The 21,034-nt window shown below is 49.5% G+C and overlaps 1 protein-coding gene across 22 annotated transcripts in view; it reads right to left on the bottom strand.

The window, feature by feature from the left end:
- The window catches only part of phldb1b (pleckstrin homology-like domain, family B, member 1b), a 326,558-nt gene that overhangs the window by 73,237 nt on the left and 232,287 nt on the right, over positions 1 to 21,034 (bottom strand). For 18 of the 22 annotated variants that reach the window (XM_085967718.1, XM_085967708.1, XM_085967710.1 and 15 more), the window contains 3 exons: positions 15,222 to 15,554; positions 13,989 to 14,132; positions 13,028 to 13,165 (listed from right to left, as the gene is read on the bottom strand). In XM_085967718.1, the coding sequence (XP_085823844.1) occupies positions 13,028 to 13,165; positions 13,989 to 14,132; positions 15,222 to 15,554 (615 nt within the window). The remainder of the gene's footprint in view (positions 1 to 13,027; positions 13,166 to 13,988; positions 14,133 to 15,221; positions 15,555 to 21,034) is intronic. The other 4 variants (XM_085967709.1, XM_085967717.1, XM_085967729.1 and 1 more) reach the window with 1 other exon arrangement.

Raw genomic sequence — 21,034 nt, 5'->3', positions numbered from 1 at the left:
CCAGTGCAAGCAGATAAAGGGAAAAAACCGGGTGGGTGTGGGGGGAAAAAAATCCACCCCAATGGTATTGTTTCGTTCACAGAATTATAGAATTTCACAGCACAGAAGGGGGCCATTTGGCCCTTTTGTACCAATGCCAGTTCTCTGAAAGAGTCCCATTCCCTCCCAGTCTCAGCATTACAGTCCAACTGACACAATCTAACAACCCTGAACACGCAGAGTAAATATTCTGCTGCGGATCCTGTGCTCATCATGGCTGAGGACTCTGAATTTGGGAATAGGAATCAGCTTTGGTGCAACATGGTCAGCACCGGGCAACACCACATCAGGTGTCGCACAGGTTAGACCTCCCTCTACGCCACAGCTTCTCAAACTGGGGGTTGATGAGGAGATCCCAGGGAGTTCGCGAGGGGGTCATCAGGTTGTTGACCGCCTGGGCGGGAGATACTTCGTGCTCCAATTCTGGCCTCTTGCGCATCCGGCTCGATTTTAAAGTTGTCATCCTTTGTGTTCTCATCCCTCCATGGCCTCCCTATCTCTGTAACCTCCTCCCGCCCTACCATCCTCCACGATCTCTGCGCTCCTCCAATTCTGGCCTTTTGCTCATCCCCTGATTTTAATCGCTCCACCATTGGCGGCCGTGCCTTCAGCTGCCGGGGCCCTAAGCTCTGGAATTCCCTCCCTAAACCTCTCCGCCTCTCTCTCCTCCTTTAAGACGCTCCTTAAAACCTCCCTCTTTGATTAAGCTTTTGGTCACCGGTCCTAATATCTCCTTATGTGGCTCGGTGTCAAATTCTGTCTGATAATCGCTCCTGTGAAGCGCTTTGGGACGTTTTACTACGTTAAAGGCGCTATATAAATACACATTGTTGCTGTTTGCAGACACCGGACGGTGTAAGGGAGGTACATGTACTGTATCCAGGCGGTAGTGTGAAGAGTGCGTAGGACAACCTTTCTAATGCTCCAGCTGCTGTGGGAACCATTTCAGAGAGGCATCGGGTCAGTTGGACGTCAGGTTTGGCTTTAATTCCTAACGGTCACTGCGGGCTGGGGGCAGAGAATTGCTCCGGTCACTGCGTAGTAAACACAATAAAAAAAAAAATACCGTGTTGACCGTTTTCTTATGCACAGCGATCGGATCAACACCTCCTCCTGAATCGCTCGAGTCTGGCAGCATGAGAAGTACTGAAACCTGTCTCTCGCCCTCCCGGAAACACTTGACAATCCCACCGAAGGAGGTAAGAAATCTCACATCATTCAGAGGAAACGTTTGCCTTCCCTGTGCCGACTGACCTGCTGTGGAATCTGTTTTACCCAATAGTTTTTTGGGGTTTCATTTACAAAAGATAAAGAAAATGTGTTAGTGGGGTCCCCACACCCCCCAGTGTGTGTTTTAGGAGATTGAGTGTGGAGAGGGACTCGATTAAAAAATAAAAGAATGACTTTGGAAAGATTCTCAGGCCACTTCCTTTGTTAATTAGTTTAAAGCAAGCAATTTGCCGATACTGGTTCCCCTGGCCAGCCACGAGAGGCTATTTTGGTCGCCTTATCTGAGGAAGGATGTTCTTGCCATGGAGGGAGTGCAGCGAAGATTCACCAGGCTGATACCTGGGATGGCAGGAATGACGTATGAGGAGAGATTGTGTCGATTGGGCTTATACTCACTGGAGTTTAGAAGAATGAGAGGGGATCTCATTGAAACTTATAAAATTCTAACAGGACTAGACAGACTAGATGCAGGAAGGATGTTCCTGATGGCGGGGGAGTCCAGAACCAGGGGTCACAGTCCAAGGATAAGGGGTAAGCCATTTGGGACAGAGATGAGGAGGAATTTCTTCACCCAGAGAGTGGTGAACCTGTGGAATTCGCTACCACAGAAGGCAGTAGAGGCCAATTCATTAAATATATTCAAGAAGGAGTTGGATATATTTCTTAAGGCTAAAGGGATCAAGGGATATGGGGAGAAGGCAGGGACAGGGTACTGAATTTGGATGCTCAGCCATGATCTCATTAAATGGCGGAGCAGGCTCGAGGGGCCGAATGGCCTACTCCTGCTCCTATCTTCTATGTTTCTCTCTGAGGGACCTGCACTTGGTGAAGTCTCATCCATCTTCCTCTGGCCTTGCCACGAGATTAGGACTAATAGCAGAATGACGTCATAAACAACCAGTTAACCTAATACACGCACGTCATTCATTTTTTTTGAATGATTGATTTTTTTTTTAAGCTGATAAATGAAGTGCCTCATGAGGTGACTTGCTTGGAAACCACGCACACACACTCGCGCACAACGGCTTAGGCTCGGACATGCAGTCACACCGACGATGTTGCCTCTGCAGGTGGGGGTGGGCGGCACAGGAAGCAAGGCCGCTGTGACGTCACCTCCGCTCTCTGTTACCTAGGAGACCGTGCGACAGACAAAGCATGCAGAAGGGGAGAGGAGGAGGGAAAAAAGTAGCTATGGTCAGTATCTCAAAGAGTTAACACAATTAGAAGGAATTAGTGCACAGGTAGTTAGTGACAGTATTTAAGCAAGAGTAGAGTGTGTCACAAAACTGCGGTAACCCTTTAATATCAATTCTTGGCAGCCTAGTTTGATCTTGTATCGTTCACTGAAAGCGCGAACCCATCTGGGGGAAGAAGGGGATTGGAATTCTTGTTTTAATAGATCTCTAAATCCGCACCTCAAATCGTGTCTCACAAAAGAATCCGAAACTCAAATCTACAATTCCTTTTCGATACGATGGAGCCGGTAACATTGGTATAATCTGCACCCTGTGACTGCAACTGCCTGAAAATGGGCCAGAGCCCCCAGCCTGCTCGCTCAACTGGGCAAAATCTGCACAGGATCCAGATTCAGACTCATCCGGATTGAGAAGTGAGAGTCTGAAGCCCCTCTCGAGAACAATTTGAGCACACTCACCGGGTGACAGTCTACAGCTCACACACACAGCTGCTACTGAAGGCTCAGTCTGTGTGTCTCAGTGTCGTTACTACTGGGTAACTGTACGCACTGGCTAAAAAGGTAGCATTTCAATCACAATTGGTACCGTACGGCTTGTGTCTGTCTCTGTGTCAACACCTCCGAATACAAGATCTTGGTGACGGACACATTCGATTTTTACAAAGATTCCCCCTCGTCTGCTAGAGGTTCTGACCTCACTTTGCGACCATTCCACCTGCGCTGGATCTTTTTTTATATTTGTTCACGGGATGTGGGCGTCGCTGGCAAGGCCGGCATTTATTGCCCATCCCTAATTGCCCTTGGGAAGGTGGTGGTAAGCCGCCTTCTTGAACCACTGCAGTCCGTGTGGTGAAGGTGCTCCCACAGTGCTGTTCAGGAGGGAGTTCCAGGATTTTGACCCAGCGACGATGAAGGAACAGCCGATATATTTCCAAGTCAAGATGGTGTGTGACTTGCAGGGGAACTTGGAAGTGGCGGTGTTCCCATGCGCCTGCTGCCCTTGTCCTTCTAGGTGGAAGAGGTCGTGGGTTTGGGATGTGCTGTTGAAGAATCCCTTCAAAACATCATCCGAGTGACAATTCTACGCGTGTGGCCGAGGCATTGAGCACCAACACGCTATTTGACTACGGGAGCATCGCAGCCCATTTACAGCTAATCCCAGCAGATGTGCACTTTGCATCTGAGCTGATGTTCAAAACCAGGATGTGTCATCTTGGTGAGGGAGACCGTCATTGCTCAACTCCTCAGTATCTCGGAGAGCTGAACTAACATCGATTGCAAACAACTGCTCCCTTAGATACCTGAAGTGAAAGTTGCCTCTTTTGCTACGTGCACGACCAGAATATAGCCCCACTGGGTAACAGTGTTAGAGACAAACCTTTGGACCACAGATCAAGTCTTCTAATAGCCGATCCCGAACCTGTCTGCTGCTGGTGCAGATTGGAGGTCAATGTTCCGAGTAAGTTCTCCAGGTGCAGAACCTTGCTGCTGGGATTGGGATTGGGATTGGGGGACAACGTGTCAAAACTGCAGCTCTCCCGAGTTGTTACAATTAATGACCGAAAATCCGCAGAGCGTTGAATGGAGCTAACCTCCACAAATAATAGTCCCAGGGCAGCACCACACCAGGAGTTCTCTCAGATACAGAGTAAAGCTCCCTCTACACTGTTCCCATCAAACACTCCCAGGGCAGGCACAGCACGGGTTAGATACAGAGTAAAGCTCCCTCTACACTGTCCCATCAAACACTCCCAGGGCAGGTACAGCATGGGCTAGATACAGAGTAAAGCTCCCTCTACACTGTCCCATCAAACACTCCCAGGGCAGGTACAGCACGGGTTAGATACAGCGTAAAGCTCCCTCTACACTGCCCCATCAAACACTCCCAGGGCAGGTACAGCACGGGTTAGATACAGAGTAAAGCTCCCTCTACACTGCCCCATCAAACACTTCCAGGGCAGCTCCAGCACGGGTTAGATACAGAGTAAAGCTCCGTCTACACTGTCCCATCAAACACTCCCAGGGCAGGTACAGCACGGGTTAGATACAGAGTAAAGCTCCCTCTACACTGCCCCATCAAACACTTCTAGGGCAGCTCCAGCACGGGTTAGATACAGAGTAAAGCTCCCTCTACACTGTCCCATCAAACACTCCCAGGGCAGGTACAGCACGGGTTAGATACAGAGTAAAGCTCCCTCTACACTGCCCCATCAAACACTTCTAGGGCAGCTCCAGCACGGGTTAGATACAGAGTAAAGCTCCGTCTACACTGTCCCATCAAACACTCCCAGGGCAGGTACAGCACGGGTTAGATACCGAGTAAAGCTCCCTCTACACTGTTCCCATCAAACACTCCCAGGGCAGGTACAGCACGGGTTAGATACAGAGTAAAGCTCCCTCTACACTGCCCCATCAAACACTTCTAGGGCAGCTCCAGCACGGGTTAGATACAGAGTAAAGCTCCGTCTACACTGTCCCATCAAACACTCCCAGGGCAGGTACAGCACGGGTTAGATACCGAGTAAAGCTCCCTCTACACTGTTCCCATCAAACACTCCCAGGGCAGGCACAGCATGGGTTAGATACAGAGTAAAGCTCCCTCTACACTGTCCCCATCAAACACTCCCAGGGCAGGTACAGCACAGGTTAGACACAGAGTAAAGCTCCCTCTACACTGTCCCATCAAACACTCCCAGGGCAGGTACAGCACGGGTTAGATACAGAGTAAAGCTCCCTCTACACTGTCCCATCAAACACTCCCAGGGCAGGTACAGCACGGGTTAGATACAGAGTAAAGCTCCCTCTACACTGTCCCATCAAACACTCCCAGGGCAGGTACAGCATGGGCTAGATACAGAGTAAAGCTCCCTCTACACTGTCCCCATCAAACACTCCCAGGGCAGGTACAGCACAGGTTAGATACAGAGTAAAGCTCCCTCTACACTGTCCCATCAAACACTCCCAGGGCAGGTACAGCATGGGCTAGATACAGAGTAAAGCTCCCTCTACACTGTCCCATCAAACACTCCCAGGGCAGGTACAGCACAGGTTAGATACAGAGTAAATCTCCCTCTACACTGTCCCCATCAAACACTCCCAGGGCAGGTACAGCATGGGCTAGATACAGAGTAAAGCTCCCTCTACACTGTCCCATCAAACACTCCCAGGGCAGGTACAGCACGGGTTAGATACAGAGTAAAGCTCCCTCTACACTGTCCCATCAAACACTCCCAGGGCAGGTACAGCACGGGTTAGATACAGAGTAAAGCTCCCTCTACACTGTCCCCATCAAACACTCCCAGGGCAGGTACAGCATGGGCTAGATACAGAGTAAAGCTCCCTCTACACTGTCCCCATCAAACACTCCCAGGGCAGGTACAGCATGGGCTAGATACAGAGTAAAGCTCCCTCTACACTGTCCCATCAAACACTCCCAGGGCAGGTACAGCACGGGTTAGATACAGAGTAAAGCTCCCTCTACACTGTTCCCATCAAACACTCCCAGGGCAGGTACAGCACGGGTGAGATACAGAGTAAAGCTCCCTCTACACTGTCCCATCAAACACTCCCAGGGCAGGTACAGCACGGGTTAGATACAGAGTAAATCTCCCTCTGGCCTCACCCTACAATGCAGCTGTCTCCTGCCCACTCCACTAGCCTGATGTTTTTCATTTCCCACACCAGCTGTCCCTGCTCCTTTTTTATGTGATCCCAGAACTCGAGCAATTATTTTACTATGATTTAAAATGCACCTAATTTGTGCTCTTCTCCCTGTGATTTGAAAGTGTTCGCTTTTCATTGCAAAAATCTGCTGGAAATATAAAACCCACCCCCTCCCTGAGAAAGCCACCTGCAAATAACACACAGGCTGGTAGCCCTTTCCCAAGGCCACACGACTGGTGTTGACGTGCTATCCACTATCCAGTGACATCAACTGGTCCCCCCTCAGCGCGTCCTAATCCTGTATGTCCTTTCCCCGCACACTCCCTCCCCCCCCCAGTATCCGAGAAGTTAGACCCCAAGTTAGAATATATTCCAGCTGTTCTTACAAAACTTATTTTGAGCCTGCTTGAACTTTTAACGCTTTTATGGAAATGAAAACCCGCATGTATTCAAACGGCGCAAATAGAAATAAGGAGGCTGCTTTTTTTTTTAAAAAGAGACAAATCGACCAGGTGAATCTGAAATGTCCTCAACACTGGACAACATTCTCAGGAAGTCCCAGGAAGCTAATGTTTTATTAGCACAATAGAAACATGAGACTTTAAAAACATGTACAAGCTTGGAAGTAAAAAGAGGGACAAAGGCAGAGAGAGAAAGAGGGAGAGAGAGGAAAAGGGGGAGAGAAAGGCTGACCCACCACAAACCACGGCACCCATCACTGTATACAAGATAGCTTCATACACCAACATTTCTTTTCTTAAAAGTATTTTGTGTTTCAGCAGTTTATAGGAATTGCCACTTAAATCCCAATTAATCCATGTGTGTATTTTACCTTTTTGATATTATAACAATTAGCAATCTTGTGAGTTGTCCATTTGATTCTCGTCAAAGTTTTACTCCAGTTCTGTGACAAAGTGGATTGTAGAATATTGGGATTGCTTTCAACCTCCATTTCTTTTTTTATTTGACTGCATGGGCCATCACAGAGGAGACCGATCCTGCCCACACAGACACAAACAAACGCACACAAACACGCGCATCTCCAGCAGGAGTCGCTGACTGGCGGTCAGGAATGGGAAACCGGGCTGATTTTTTTCTGCTGATCGCCCTAACTCAGGGATCCTGAAGCTACTGTTACATACCTGCGAGCCACGCTGGGGGCTTTCCGATAATGCAGCACAGGCTGGGAATCAAAGGTGGTCCGTAACCATCCCACAACTTGGGGACATCGCGGCCCAGCTCAATCCTGTCCTGGTCTGATGCCCCGGAGCGCGAACCCTGGGTGATGGTTTTTATTTTTTCCCTCCATCAACTTGGAGATAATTAAGAGCGCTGCAGCCAATGTTCCCTGTAATTTGTTTTGACACCGCGCGTCACCTTTAAGACGCATGTGCAGTTTTTGCATCGGAACACCGTCTGCGCAGATCCCCGGAGTGCCGTGCGGATCCCCGGAGCGTCTGGGCGGATCCCTCCAAACCACTCAACTTTTTGTCAATAGTTCACGTTCTGATGCTTTAGGGTTTAATTCCTTCTTGGCTATTTTTGGGGCACTGGTTAATAAGCTGACGTTAAGTACCTGCCTGCACTATTTTAACTCATTGTATTAACAGAGCCAGATAGGAGTTTAACATGAACACCCATGGGTATTGGGAATTGGGGAAAGGGGTGTCAAGGGCCTTCAAACACTCCCCAAAATTTCTGATTCGTTTTTCTCAATCGGACCACTCCTTATTTTGAAAGAACGCACCTTAGATCACTTGACAGAAACAACTGATGTTCTTCCAGAGCTGGTCAGTCCCGCAATTCGATCCGTGAAAACCCATTAGTTGCGCTCCCACTTCTAAATGCTCACTGGGATGTCAAGTGAATAGTGGGCCACTTACTGATCGACTAGTGACTATAACCAGTGCTTGGACTGCACGCTTTTGAGTTTTTGTCCAACTAGACTGTCAGCCGTGGCTCAGTGGGCAGCACTCTCTCCTCTGAGTGAGAAGGTTGTGGGTTCAAGTCCCACTCCAGAGAATGGAGCACAAAAATCTAAGCTGACACTCCAGTGCAGTACTGAGGGAGTGTCGCACTGTCGGAGGGGCAGTACTGAGGGAGTGTCGCACTGTCGGAGGGTCAGCACTGAGGGAGCGCCGCACTGTCGGAGGGGCAGTACTGAGGAAGCGCCGCACTGTCGGAGGGGCAGTGCTGAGGGAGCGCCGCACTGTCGGAGGGGCAGTACTGAGGGAGCGCCGCACTGTCGGAGGGGCAGTACTGAGGGAGCGCCGCACTGTCGGAGGTGCCGTCTTTCAGATGAGACATTAAACTGAGGCCCCGTCTGCTCTCTCAGATGGACATAAAAGATCCCATGGCACTATTTAGAAGAAGAGCAGGGGATTTTTCCCTGGTGTCTTGGGCCAATATTTATCCCTCAATCAATATTGCTAAAAAAAAATTATCTGTTCATTATCACACTGCTGTTTGTGGGAGCTTGCTGTGCGCAAATTGGCTGCTGCGTTTCCTACATTACAACAGTGACCACACGTCATTGACTGTGAAGCGCTTTGTGACGTCTGGTGGTGGTGATAGGCGCTCTATAAATGCAAGTCTTTTTCTATTTACTTTATTTGAATTGTTAGATTAATTTGAACCTTATTGTGAAATTCCTATTTGATGGGGCATTTGGAGGTGGGAGGTCATGTGATGAATCTCCAGGGATATGTCCAACCGGAGTTGGCGACCCGAACTCTCGGGCCCCTCTAGCAACTAGAAGAGATATGGATCGGCCCCTGGGGTGTCACGCCCTCGTTACTTTTCCTTCCCCCTTGGATTGGGAGGGAAACGTGTACCTGCCACGTGTATCCTGCCTACAACACTGAAGGTGGATAGCCCACTCCTGGCAGCCCATGGAGTGAGGGTGTGTGTAACCTTGCCCTGTCACTCAGTGGCCAAGGGTGGTCTCAGCATCTTCCCGCTGCCTGATCTACCTTTCACATTCAAACAGATGTGCCGCATTTCAATTCTCCGTCCCACTCTGACCTCTCTGTCCTCGGCCTCCTACTCTGTTCCAATGAATGTGAGAAGTCACACAACACCAGGTTATAGTCCAACAGCTTTATTTGAAATCACATGCTTTCGGAGCGCTGCTCCTTCGTCGGGTGAAGGCTTCACCTGACGAAGGAGCAGCGCTCCGAAAGCTTGTGATTTCAAATAAAGCTGTTGCACTATAACCTGGTGTTGTGTGACTTCTCACATTTGTCCACCCCAGTCCAACACCGGCATCTCCACATCATGTTCCAATGAAGCTCAACGTAAGCTCGGGGAACAGCAGCTCATCTTTCGATTAGGCACTTTACAGCCTTCAGGACTCACCAACTTTAGATTATATCCACCGCTCCTATTTTCTCAGACAGCAGGTGCTAGTTTTACTTTTGCCATTTACACCTCCTCTAGACCCACCTTTTGATTCTTTACTTGTCCCATTACCATCTCCTTTCACCTTGCACCATCATCCCTTTCGTCATTTAATCTCTCCTGCCCTCCACCCAATCACAGACCTTCCCTTTTGTTCTTTCCCCCCCTCCTCCTTTCCCTGCCCCTACACTTGCTTAAAACCTATTAAATCTCTTAACTTCTTCCAGTTCTGACGAAAGGCCCTCGACCTGAAACGTTAACTCTGTTTCTCTCTCCACAGATGCCGCCTGACCTGCTGAGTATTTCCAGCATTTTCTGTTTTTATCCTTTATTAAATGTCAGTCAAAATCTTTCATTTACAGCATCGCTTTGCAAATCTGTGTCTTTTCCCTCTGTTTACCATAACACCTCTGCTGGTTCATGCCTGGGGCCAAGTGGTTTATTATGACTCAACATTACTTACAAAAGAGTTTTTTGTCACTGCCTCTGGGCGTGCTTAAGCAAAGCTAAGGTATTCGAACAGTAAGGCGTGATGCAAGGTTTGTGTGCAGAGATCTGCCGCCGCTTGTGCTGCTGGAGATCATCGAGTTACATCAAGTCTACAGCACAGAAACAGATCATTCGACAACAGGTCTGTGCCGGTGTTGATGCTCCACACGAGCCTCCTCCCACCCTTCTTCATCTCACCCCATCAACATATCTTTCTATTCTTTTCTCCCTCATGTGTTTATCTAGCTTTCCCTTAAATGCACCTGTGCTATTCACCTCAACCACTCCCTGTGGTAGCGAGTTCCACATTCTCATCACTCTCTGGGTAAAGAGGTTTCTCCTGAATTCCCTATTGGATTTATTAGTGACTCTCTTATATTTATGGCCCCTAGTTCTGGTCTCCCCCACAAGTGGAAACATTTTCTCTACGTCTACCCTATCAAACCCCTTCATAATTTTAAAGACCTCTATTAGGTCACCCCTCAGCCTTCTCGTTTCTAGAGAACAGAGCCCCGGCCTGTTCAATCTTTGCTGACAGGTATAGCCTCTCAGTTCTGGTATTATTTTTGTAAATCTTTTTTGATCCTGCTCCAGTACCTCTACAGGAGACCAGAATTGTACACAGTACGACAAGTGTGGCGCGATTACTTGCCCCTAATCCAAGCCCAGGTCTGTTGCGGGTCGTTTAGGAGTTGACCGAGACCCAGCGCCTCATCAGTGCAGCAGCCGCTCAGAATAGGAAAGATCTGTTGGTGAACCAGCTTCTTTGCAACAAAAAAACTACCTAATTATAAATGGCCCCAGACACTGAATCCCACAGCACAAAGAGACACATCACCATCCTCCACCAGACTGATACCGGGGCTAAAAGGGTTAAAGTACGAGGCCAGGCCAGACTAGGCTTGTATTCCCTCGAGTATAGACGATTAAGGGATGATCTAATCGAGGTGTTTAAGATGATTAAAGGATTTGATAGGGTGGATAGAGAGAAACTATTTCCTCTGGTGGGGGGAGTCCAGAAAAATTAGAGCCAGGCTGTTCAGGGGTGATGTCAGGAAGCACTTCTTCAAACAAAGGGGAGCAGAAATCTGGAACTCTCTCCCCCAAAAAGCTGCTGAGGCTGGGGGTCAATTGAAAATTTCACAGCTGAGATTGATCGATTTTTGTTGGGTAAGGTTATTAAAAGTTACAGAACCAAGGTGGAAAGATGGAGTTAAGATACAGATCGGCCATGATCTAATTGAATGGCAGAACAGGCTCGAGGGGCTGAATGTTACACCTATCAGGAAAGATTGAACAGGCTGGGTCTCTTTTCTCTTGAAAAAAGACTGAGGGGTGACCGGATAGAGGTCTTTAAAATTATGAAAGGTTTTGATAGAGTGGATACAGAATGTTTCCACTTGTGGGGAAGAGCAAAACTAGAGGCCATCAATATAAGATAGTCACCAAGAAATCCAATAGGGAATTCAGGAGAAACTTCTTTACCCAGAGAGTGGTGAGAATGAGGAACTCACTACCACAGGGAGTGGTTGAGGCGAACAGTATAGATGTATTTAAGGAGAGGCTGGACAAGCATATGAGGGAGAAGGGAATAGAGGGTTATTCTGATAGATTTAGATGAGGAAAGACGGGAGGAGGCTCGAGTGGAGCATAAATGCCAGCATGGACTGTGGGCCGAATGGCCTGTTTCTGTGCCGTATATCCTATGAGGTTCAGCAATCGTTCCCCACGCTCCCCCACCCACCCACCCCCCTGACTCTCCCGAAGGCGCTGGTTTATATTTAGTCCAATCTCACTGTAACATTTCTGATACTTCACTTGAGTGTCCATTTAACCTGCGTGAGCCTCGAGGGTGAGTGTGGGCAGGTGATTTGACTGCCTGGCTGTTCCAGCGGAGCCTGATTCTGTTCTTTCCCTGGTCCCCCGCGCACTTTTCAGCAGCAGTCACCGTGTACCGATCATTAGCCGTTTCCCCTCCCTCCCCTAAGCTCAGCAATACTACGACCAATAGTAACAAGCAGATCTCGACATCAGCTGCGTTTAACCTCTGTATGTCCCGTTGCAGTCCTCCGCCATGTTAAATGTAAATACTGTATGTGTGTCTCACACCCTCACTGCAGTTTTTCACACACGGGAGTAGAGACGACTTCTGAAAGATGCACAGGAGCCCACAAGCCCTGGCACGAACGCATTGCAAGGTCTATCATACAGCACAGCCTATGGAAAACCTCTTAAGCCCAGATCTTGCAGATGATCTGGTCATTTATCACATTGCTGTTTGTGGGAGCTTGCTGTGCACAAATTGGCGGCCGCGTTTCCTACATTACAACAGTGACTACACTTCAAAAAGTACTTCATTGGCTGTAAAGCGCTTTGGGACGTCCGGTGGTCGTGAAAGGCGCTACAGAAATGCAAGTCTTTCTTTTTTTGCTTTCTTAACGAGACAATCCCAATTTGCATCGACACACAAAAGAGTTGCTGCCAACACCTGATCTGCGATTAATAACTCTCGCCCGTCATTTTGTCGCAACCCCTTTCGCGACAGGGTTAGTACCGGGGAGTCGGGAGTTGCTTAAAGTGCAACCGCCTGCCCCCAAATCACACTGCCGCCGGGGTGGCCAAATATTGTGGCTTGGACAACACCCCATACTGATCTGCAATGGAGGCAAAGCAGCTGATGGAACGACAGTGCCACATCTCCAAATCGAGCAAGCGGAAGTGTGTTTAACGTTAATTCTGTTTCTCTCTCCATGGAGGCTGCCCTGGCCTGCTGAGTTTTCCAGCGTTTTCTGTTATAAGCGGAAGTATCTACCTGGCGGGGGAGGTGGAACAGAATGGCCGTGTGGTCCAGTGTTTGTTGTCCCAAGCGCTTTCTAAAAGCTGAACAAGAACGTGTGCCCTAAAGGGGAGGGAGCCAGCTCACGCCGGCTAGTGTCCTGCTCCTCATCCCTGCATCTTGAAGAGACGAACGATAAAAGATTAGAGAGAGGCCAGAGATGGGATTGACTGTACCTTGTCTTTTTCTCTCTGTATGCTGCTCTCCAGCTCCGAAAGCTTCTCCTCCAACTGCTCAATGATCTCCTGCTCTTGATGGAGTTGGGCAACTTCGGACTCCCGCTCTCCCTGAAGCAGCGCTCGCTCCATCTCTGCCTGTACAGAGCATTGAAGAAATGACAAATCAAAGTTGCAGACACGCAGGTTTAACATTTAAAAAAAGATTTGCGTTTATCTAGCTCCTTTCACAACCTCAGGACGTTCCAAGGTGCTTTACAGCCGTGGTCACTCTTGTAATGTAGGCAACGCGACAGCCAATTTGCGCACAGCAAGCTCCCACAAACAGCGAGGTAATAAATGTTTTAGTGAATCAAGGTTGAGGGCTAAATATTAGCCCGGGGCATGTATTATTTAAAAGTTTATTTCAATTGCCAGCGACGCCCCAATCCGAGAACGTAGAGTTTCCAGCCCTCCAGGTTTGACCTGGAGTCTCCAGGAATTGAAGCTTAATCTCCTGGACACGGCTCCGAGCAACACCCGGGAGAAAAATCATAGCGGGCGTTAAACAAAATTGTTTTTTTCATTTTCTTCAAACACTTTCATTTATTAGTTATAAAAATAGTGGCGATGGGGCAAAAAGGCTGTTTCACTAACAATAACAACTTGCATTTATATAGCGCCTTTAATGTGGTAAAAATTCCCAAGGACGGCCCAAGATTAATCCAATTGGGTAAAAAAGAGTCCATTCGCTTTCCGATTGGCCACAGGATGGAGGGTGGACCAATGGCGGGAGTGCGGGGGCGGGGCGGGAGGTCATGTGATGAAACCTCCAGGAACACGCCCAACACGAGTTGGCAACCCTACAAGATTGAAGTAAAAAAAAAACACATAATCGACAGCTGATTACGGGGCAATTCCACAGCCAGGGCAAATGAGACAGGGGTAAAGCAGAGCTGAGTGAAATAGGGTTAAACACTACCTCGCGACTGGACTCCTCAAGTTGCTGGTCAAGTTCTTTGATCCTTTGTTTGAGTTCATCCACTGACGTGAGCACCCTGACCCTCTCCTCCTCCAGGTACACCACCTGCTGGGCTGACTGACCACTCGCAGAATCTTCGTGCTGCTTAAAGTTAAAGCGTAATAAAGAATGAGAGAGAGAAAGAAAGAGATAAAGAAATATAGAGCAATCAAGTCAGGTCAGGGATCCAGAGATTCGCACCATATAGAATCATAGAATGATACAGCACAGAAAGAGACCATTCAGCCCATCGTGCCGGTGCCGGCTCTTTGAAAGAGCTCTCCAATTAGTCCCACTCCCCTCTGCTCTGTTCCCACAGCCCTGCAAATTTTTCCCCTTCAAGTATTTATCCAATTGCCCCTTTTGAAAGTTACTATTGAATCTGCTTCCACCGCCCTTTCAGGCAGCGCGTTCCAGATCACAACAACTCACAGCGTAAAAAATGTTTCCTCATGTCGCCTCTGGTTCTTTTGCCAATCACCTTAAATCCGTGTCCTCTGGTTACCGACCCTGAGCTTTAAGTCACTTTAATTCTCTGCTCCACTCCCGCTCTGACCTCACCGCCCTCGGCCTCCTACACTGTTCCAATGAAGCTCAGCGTAAGCTCGAATAACAGCACCTCATCTTTCGATTAGGCACTTTACAGCCTTCCGGACTCAACATCGAGTTCAATCATTTCAGACAATAACCCCTGCCCCCATTTTATTCAGGCAGCAGATGCTGGTAATGATAATGATGTTGCCATTTTTAGCTCCTCTAGTCCCATCTTTTGTTTCTTAACTTGTCCCATTACCATCTCCTTTTGCCTTGCACCATCCCTTTTGTCATTTAATCTCTCCTGCCTTCCATCCTATCGCAGGCCTTCTCTTTTGTTCTTTCCTCCCCTCCCCCTTTCCCATCCTCTGTACTTGCTTAAAATTTGTCACATCTCTAACTTTTTCCAGTTTTGACGAAGGGTCATCGACCTGAAACGTTAACTCTGTTTCTCTCTCCACAGATGTTGCCTGACCTGCTGAGTATTTCCAGCATTTTCTGTTTTTATTCCATGTTATGCTATACCTTGCTGATCTCCAAATTTGGAAAGTGACCCATTCCCCAACACCTTGAAGAGTATTAAAAAAAACATGACTCCCCCCCAGAAAAAGGTCCATGTCTTTCTGTAAGGAGTGAAAGGTCTGGCTCGTGCCGACCTACCTCATGGTGCGTGCTCTCCGTGCTGCTACACTCTTCCTTCAGGTTGTCCTCGTCCGACCTCTCTAGACCCTCTCGCGGTTTCTGCACGCCGGGGTCCATTGGCTGTGGTGAAGCAGGTTCCCTGAAGCCTTTGCTCCCGGTGCACCTGTCCATGGAGGTCCCTCTGCTGGCTGTGGTGGGGGCAGGGTCCACTGTGCCGGGGTAGAACCGCTGCTCCTCAATGTGCAGCTGCTCGCTGTCCTGGTTCACCTTTCCCATATCAGGGCTGGTGGGGCCGTCGGTCTTCGTGTACTCTGCACACAGGTTCAGGATGGTTTCAAGACGCTGGCGTTCCTGAGGGTTACAAATAAAGATCTGAGGTCCTGAAATACGTCGTTCACACATCATACGACTCATCTCATGCAGAGACAACATCCCAAGGTGCTTTAGAACCGGAGTGCGGGACACTCCGAGCGGCAGAGAGGTGACCAAACGCGTGGTGATAAGGAGGCTTTTGATGGAGGGGACAGAGGATGTGATAGGTGTTATATAAATGCAAGTTCTTTCTTTCTTCCCTCATTGGTGGATTAATCCTCGATTAGAACACAGAAAGAAAGACTTGCATTTATATAGCGCCATTCACAACCTCAGGATGTCTCAAAGTGCTTTACAGCCAATGAAGTACTTTTGAAGTGTAGTCACTGTTGTAATGTAGGAAACACGGCAGATAATTTGTGCACAGCAAGCTCCCACAAACAGCAATGTGATAATGACCAGATAATCCGTTTTTTAGTGATGTTGATTGAGGGATAAATATTGGCCCCGGGACACCGGGCAGAACTCCCCTGCTCTTCTTCAAAATAGTGCCGCGGGATCTTTTACATCCACCCGAGAGAGCAGACACAGTGGCCTAGAAATTGGGTTTTGGCGCAGCGACGGCTTTAGCGCCGGAAGTTAGTGCCGGAGCTAAGTCGCGCTGGTCGGGCCAAAAATTCACTACTTCTGCGCCCAAACGGCTGCCGGCGCTGCTGAAAGCTGTTAGCGCCTGAAAACTGGCGCTATGCGCTGAATTTCGGCGCTATTCCGGCGCTGCGGCGCCCGCTGCGGTGCGGCAGGTTCAGGAAGTGCAGGCCTCCTCCTTCCCTTAAGGAGGACCTGCCTGCACCCGGCCGCGGCCCGCGAAAATCTTTTTAAAAATGAGCCCGGCACCTCGGACAAGTGCCGGGCTTGCTTCTGTTCCGGGGGGGGGGAAGTCCGGGGAGGGAGCTGCGGCCAGGCGGGCGGCGGGAAAGCGGCCGGCCGCCGCGGGGCCTTTAATGCGCCGGCGCAAACTTGTGCAAGGCACCTCTGCCAGAACGTTGCTTGCGGCTGCCACGGGCGAGGCGGCCGCAAGTCAATTTCCCAGTTCGGGCGGGTTACCATGGCAACCGGGACGCTGCGCACACCGATGACGTCATCGGTGCCGGCGCAGCGCTACCGGTCTACCGCGGCGGAAGGGCCCCAGGCAATTTAGGCGCCGGCGCCAATTGCAGCGCTAGGCCCTCTAGCGCCGCAAAATCGGCGCTAAGGGCACTGAATTTCTAGGCCAGTGTCCATTAATTCTGGCAACTGGAACTACATGCACATCAATGAGAAAGAATAAAGTTGCATTTACATAGCCCCTTTCACGTCCTCACTGCAATTAATTATTTTTTATGGGTAGTCACTGTTGTTTGGAAGCCGGGGGCGGATTGGCCATATGGGGATTCGGGAGATTTCCCCGAGTGCCTCTGTGAATGGTTCTATTGCTGTATTGTCGGCGCTCTCCTCCCCCCCCCCCCCGCCCACCCGGTCTGTGAGTATCACGGTTAATCGGCACCCTTTCCGATGAACCATTCCGCTCTTGTTCGCGGGCACACCCAGCAGCCAACTCGTGCACAGCAAGATCCCACAGACAGCAATGAGAGAGGCAAGTGCGGTTAGTCTGTTTTCGGTGGCGTTGGTTGAGGGGCAAATATTGGCCCAGGAAACCGGGGAGAACTCCTCTGCTCTTCTTTGAAAAAAACTGCCGTGGGATCTTTTACATCCGCCTGAGAGGGCAGACGTCTCATAGGTTTAACGTCTCATCTGAAAGACGGCACCTCCGACAGTGCAGCACTCCCTCAGTACTGCACAGGCCACGGACTCTGGGGGAGTGTGATCTGCCCTATTTGATCCACATAGATCCATTATCTGAGGAAGGATGTTCTTGCCATGGAGGGAGTGCAGCGAAGATTTACCAGACTGATACCTGGGATGGCAGGAATGATGTATGAGGAGAGATTGGGTCGATTGGGCTTATATTTGCTAGAGTTTAGAAGAATGAGAGGGGATCTCATTGAAACTTATAAAATTCTAACAGGACTAGACAGACTAGATGCAGGAAGGATGATCCCGATGGTCGGGGAGTCCAGAACCAGGGGTCACAGTCTAAGGATAAGGGGTAATCCTTTTAGGACTGAGATGAGGAGGAATTTCTTCACCCAGAGAGTGGTGAACCTGTGGAATTCTCTACCACAGAAGGCAATGGAGGCCAACTTATTAAATATATTCAAGAAAGAGTTGGATATATTTCTTAAGGCTAAAGGGATCAAGGGATATGGGGAGAAAGCAGGGACAGGGTACTGAATTTGGATGATCAGCCATGATCTCATTAAATGGCGGAGCAGGCTCGAGGGGCTGAATGGCCTACTCCTGCTCCTATCTTCTATGTTTCTATGCAGACAAAATACCTTGGACACCTGGCTTACAGGAATGAAGATGAATTGTGAGGGTGAATCTGCAACCTGCTGCTCAGATCATCTGTGACCTTTACCCTGAACCCACCGATATCCCAGACCAGTACCCGTTTTCTAGTGACCACGGGAAGCCCCAGACTGCTGAAGCAGCGGAATCCACCCCTTCGAAACCACCAGACAAATTCCGCAGCACTGGAAAAACAGAACAACTGTGCAAGTTTGGTCTCGTGCAAGTGTTTAAAAGTCGCGATTCATCACTTTCTTTCTGGCTGAAGGACCTTCCCTAACAGCAGCAGAAGATTCGTACAAGGCTGAGGGGCGAACTGACAGAGGTCTTTGTAGTGTATGTACCCGTCTACCTTTAAGAGAACTATTGTATGTAACCGTTCACCTTTAAGAGAACTATTTTAGGTGTGGCACTACTTTGTTTGGCTTCTGTATACGGTAATACCGACGGTGACCACACCAGTATATAAGTGTTGTGCCAGGAGTTATTGGGCAGATTCGCCCTGACCTTCGAATAGTAAAGTCCTGTTTTAAGTTACTCTTGGAGTCTGTGTATTAATTAACTAAACAACCCACAGACTTTACAGTGGCGACGAGTCCGATCGTACCCTGCGGCAACAATAATTCCGAAGCAGTTAACGAGCGTCGAGAAGAGGCAACCGCCCTCGTCATTCTGCTGGGAGAAAACTCGAGTCTGCAGAGCTGGAAAGGAGGAAGAATTCAGAGACAAAGACTTCCATCAGCAACAGGCACTGACTGTCCCTTCTGCCACGGTGAGGAGTGAGCCGATCAGCACGAGAAGCAAGGCGGCCACGGTGACTGTGAGTAAGGGAAAAGTAAAAAGAATAACCGGAGGATAAGGGCGGTGCACTCGACCATGGTCGAGGGGGAAAGGAGCCGGACAGAAGTCGGGCCCAGAGGCGCTGAGACTGGGGCAGCGTGGAGCAAGGAAGCCGCGGTACAGACAGGCTGGGGACGCAACGGTGTCGTGAGACAGTTAGACCGCGACCGGCGAAAAAGGCCGGGCAGCGACCGAAGCCACGAAGCGCTGCGACCGGGAGCGTAGGTGCGGGAAGATATAAAAACTCAGCCGCAGCCGGGGAGGGAAGCACCGGACTGCGAGACGGCTGGGAGAGGCGTTTGGGAGCCGAGCGAGCGGGAGAGGCAGAGCCGACCAAGGGAGACTGCGCGAGAGCCAGTCCAGCGGCTGAAACTGTTCTCCGTCAACGGGGTGTACCCAGCGCCGGTAGAGCCGAGCGAGCGGGAGAGGCAGAGCCGACCAAGGGAGACTGCGCGAGAGCCAGTCCAGCGGCTGAAACTGTTCTCCGTCAACAGGGTGTACCCAGCGCCGGTAGAGCCGAGAGAGCGGGAGAGAGACCGAGCCCGAGCAAGGGGAACTGAGCGAGAGCCAGCCCAGCGGCTGAACCTGTTCGCCGTCAACGGGGTGTACCCAGCGCCGGTTGCCTTGCCGAGAAAAGGGAAAGCACTGAAGCCGACGCGCAGGCTGTGAATCTGAAAGCCAGCGGCCGTCGCCTGTGGGGGAAAGTGTACCCCTCCCGCTAGGGAAGAAACGCGGGAAGCCGCCATTAGGCGGGGAAGAAGACAGAAGCGGGAAACCGCCATTGAAGTGGGCGGGGAGAGAAGATAAGCGCGGGAAACCGCCATTTTCGCGGGAAAACCGCCATCTTAGAAAAAAAAATAAGTTAAAGAAATAATTCGGGGTGTTATCAGAAAGAGAGGAAGATGCCTAAGCGTGGTAACATCAACGATTTTAATGCCGAGGTAGAAGACTGGGCCACGTACGTGGAACGCATCGAGATCTATTGTGAGGCCAATAAAATAGAAGAAGATGACAAAGCTATAACCTTGCTAAACTCGATGGGCGCGAAGACATACGGGCTCTTGAAGCATCTACTATCACCAGCTAAACCGGCGGATCAGACTTTCGATGATATTGTGGCTGTTCTGAAGGAGCACTTGAACCCCACACCGTTGATGTTGGCGGAACGATTCAAATTCTATGCGAGAACGCAACGGAAAGACGAAAGCAACGCAGAATACTTGGTCGAACTGCGAAGTCTAGCGAAATACTGCCAGTTTGGAGGGAATCTGACAGAGGCATTGCGAGACAAGTTCGTGTGCGGGTTGGCAAAGGAAGGAACGCAAAAGCGACTACTCGAAGAGGACGACCTTACACTTGACAGGGCTGTCCTTATTGCAGCATCGTACGAAGCCGCAGCGAAGGGAACTGTGGAAATGCAGCTAAAGACAGCAGCACTAAGTGTGGATCAAATTACCTCGACAACAACAAAATGCTATCGTTGTGGGAAGACAACACACGACCAGAACCAATGCTGGTTTAAGAACCAGGAATGTAGGAAATGTGGCAAACTGGGTCACATAGCTAAGGTATGCCGGTCAGGGAAGAAGACCAACAACCAAAGGACCAACAACCAAAGGAAGCCATCACAGGAAAAGTACAACAAGGTACACAAGGTGGCTGAGAAGAGTTCAGACGAACAGAATTCAGACTCAGACCCAAACGGCCAGGAGCTGAGTAGTCTGAGAATTCACAATGTGAGTAAGGAAGCTGACCTACAAACTATCTGGGTCATGCTAAAAATAGCTGGAATCCAAGTGAAAATGGAGTTGGACACTGGATCAGCTCTATCAGTCATAAATCGAAGGGATTACCACCGGCTATTCTCACATATACCCTTAAGAGATACCAAGTTCGTATTGCAGACATACACGGGGCATAAAGTATACCCCATGGGAAAGATAAGAGTCAAAGTGAGAGATAGGGGTAAAGAACACCCAAGAATGAACTTATACGTACTACATGAGGGAGGACCACCACTTCTAGGACGGGAGTGGATCAAGAAAATAGACATGGAATGGCACTATCTAAAAGCCATAACGAGTGAGGACTCGGTGCAGACAATCAGCTCAGATTCTGAAACGGATGACGATAAGACCAACCCAAATATGAAAGACAAGGCTGAAATGGACTTGCCGACGAAGGTTGGAAAAACGAAGGCATGCATAAAGGCTTATGCTCCAGAGAAGAAC

The sequence above is a fragment of the Somniosus microcephalus genome, chromosome 26 (assembly GCF_052327205.1).
Source record: "Somniosus microcephalus isolate GS21.2 chromosome 26, FLI_Smic_1.0, whole genome shotgun sequence".
NCBI lineage: Eukaryota > Metazoa > Chordata > Chondrichthyes > Squaliformes > Somniosidae > Somniosus > Somniosus microcephalus.
This window is presented reverse-complemented; position numbering and strand designations above follow the sequence as displayed.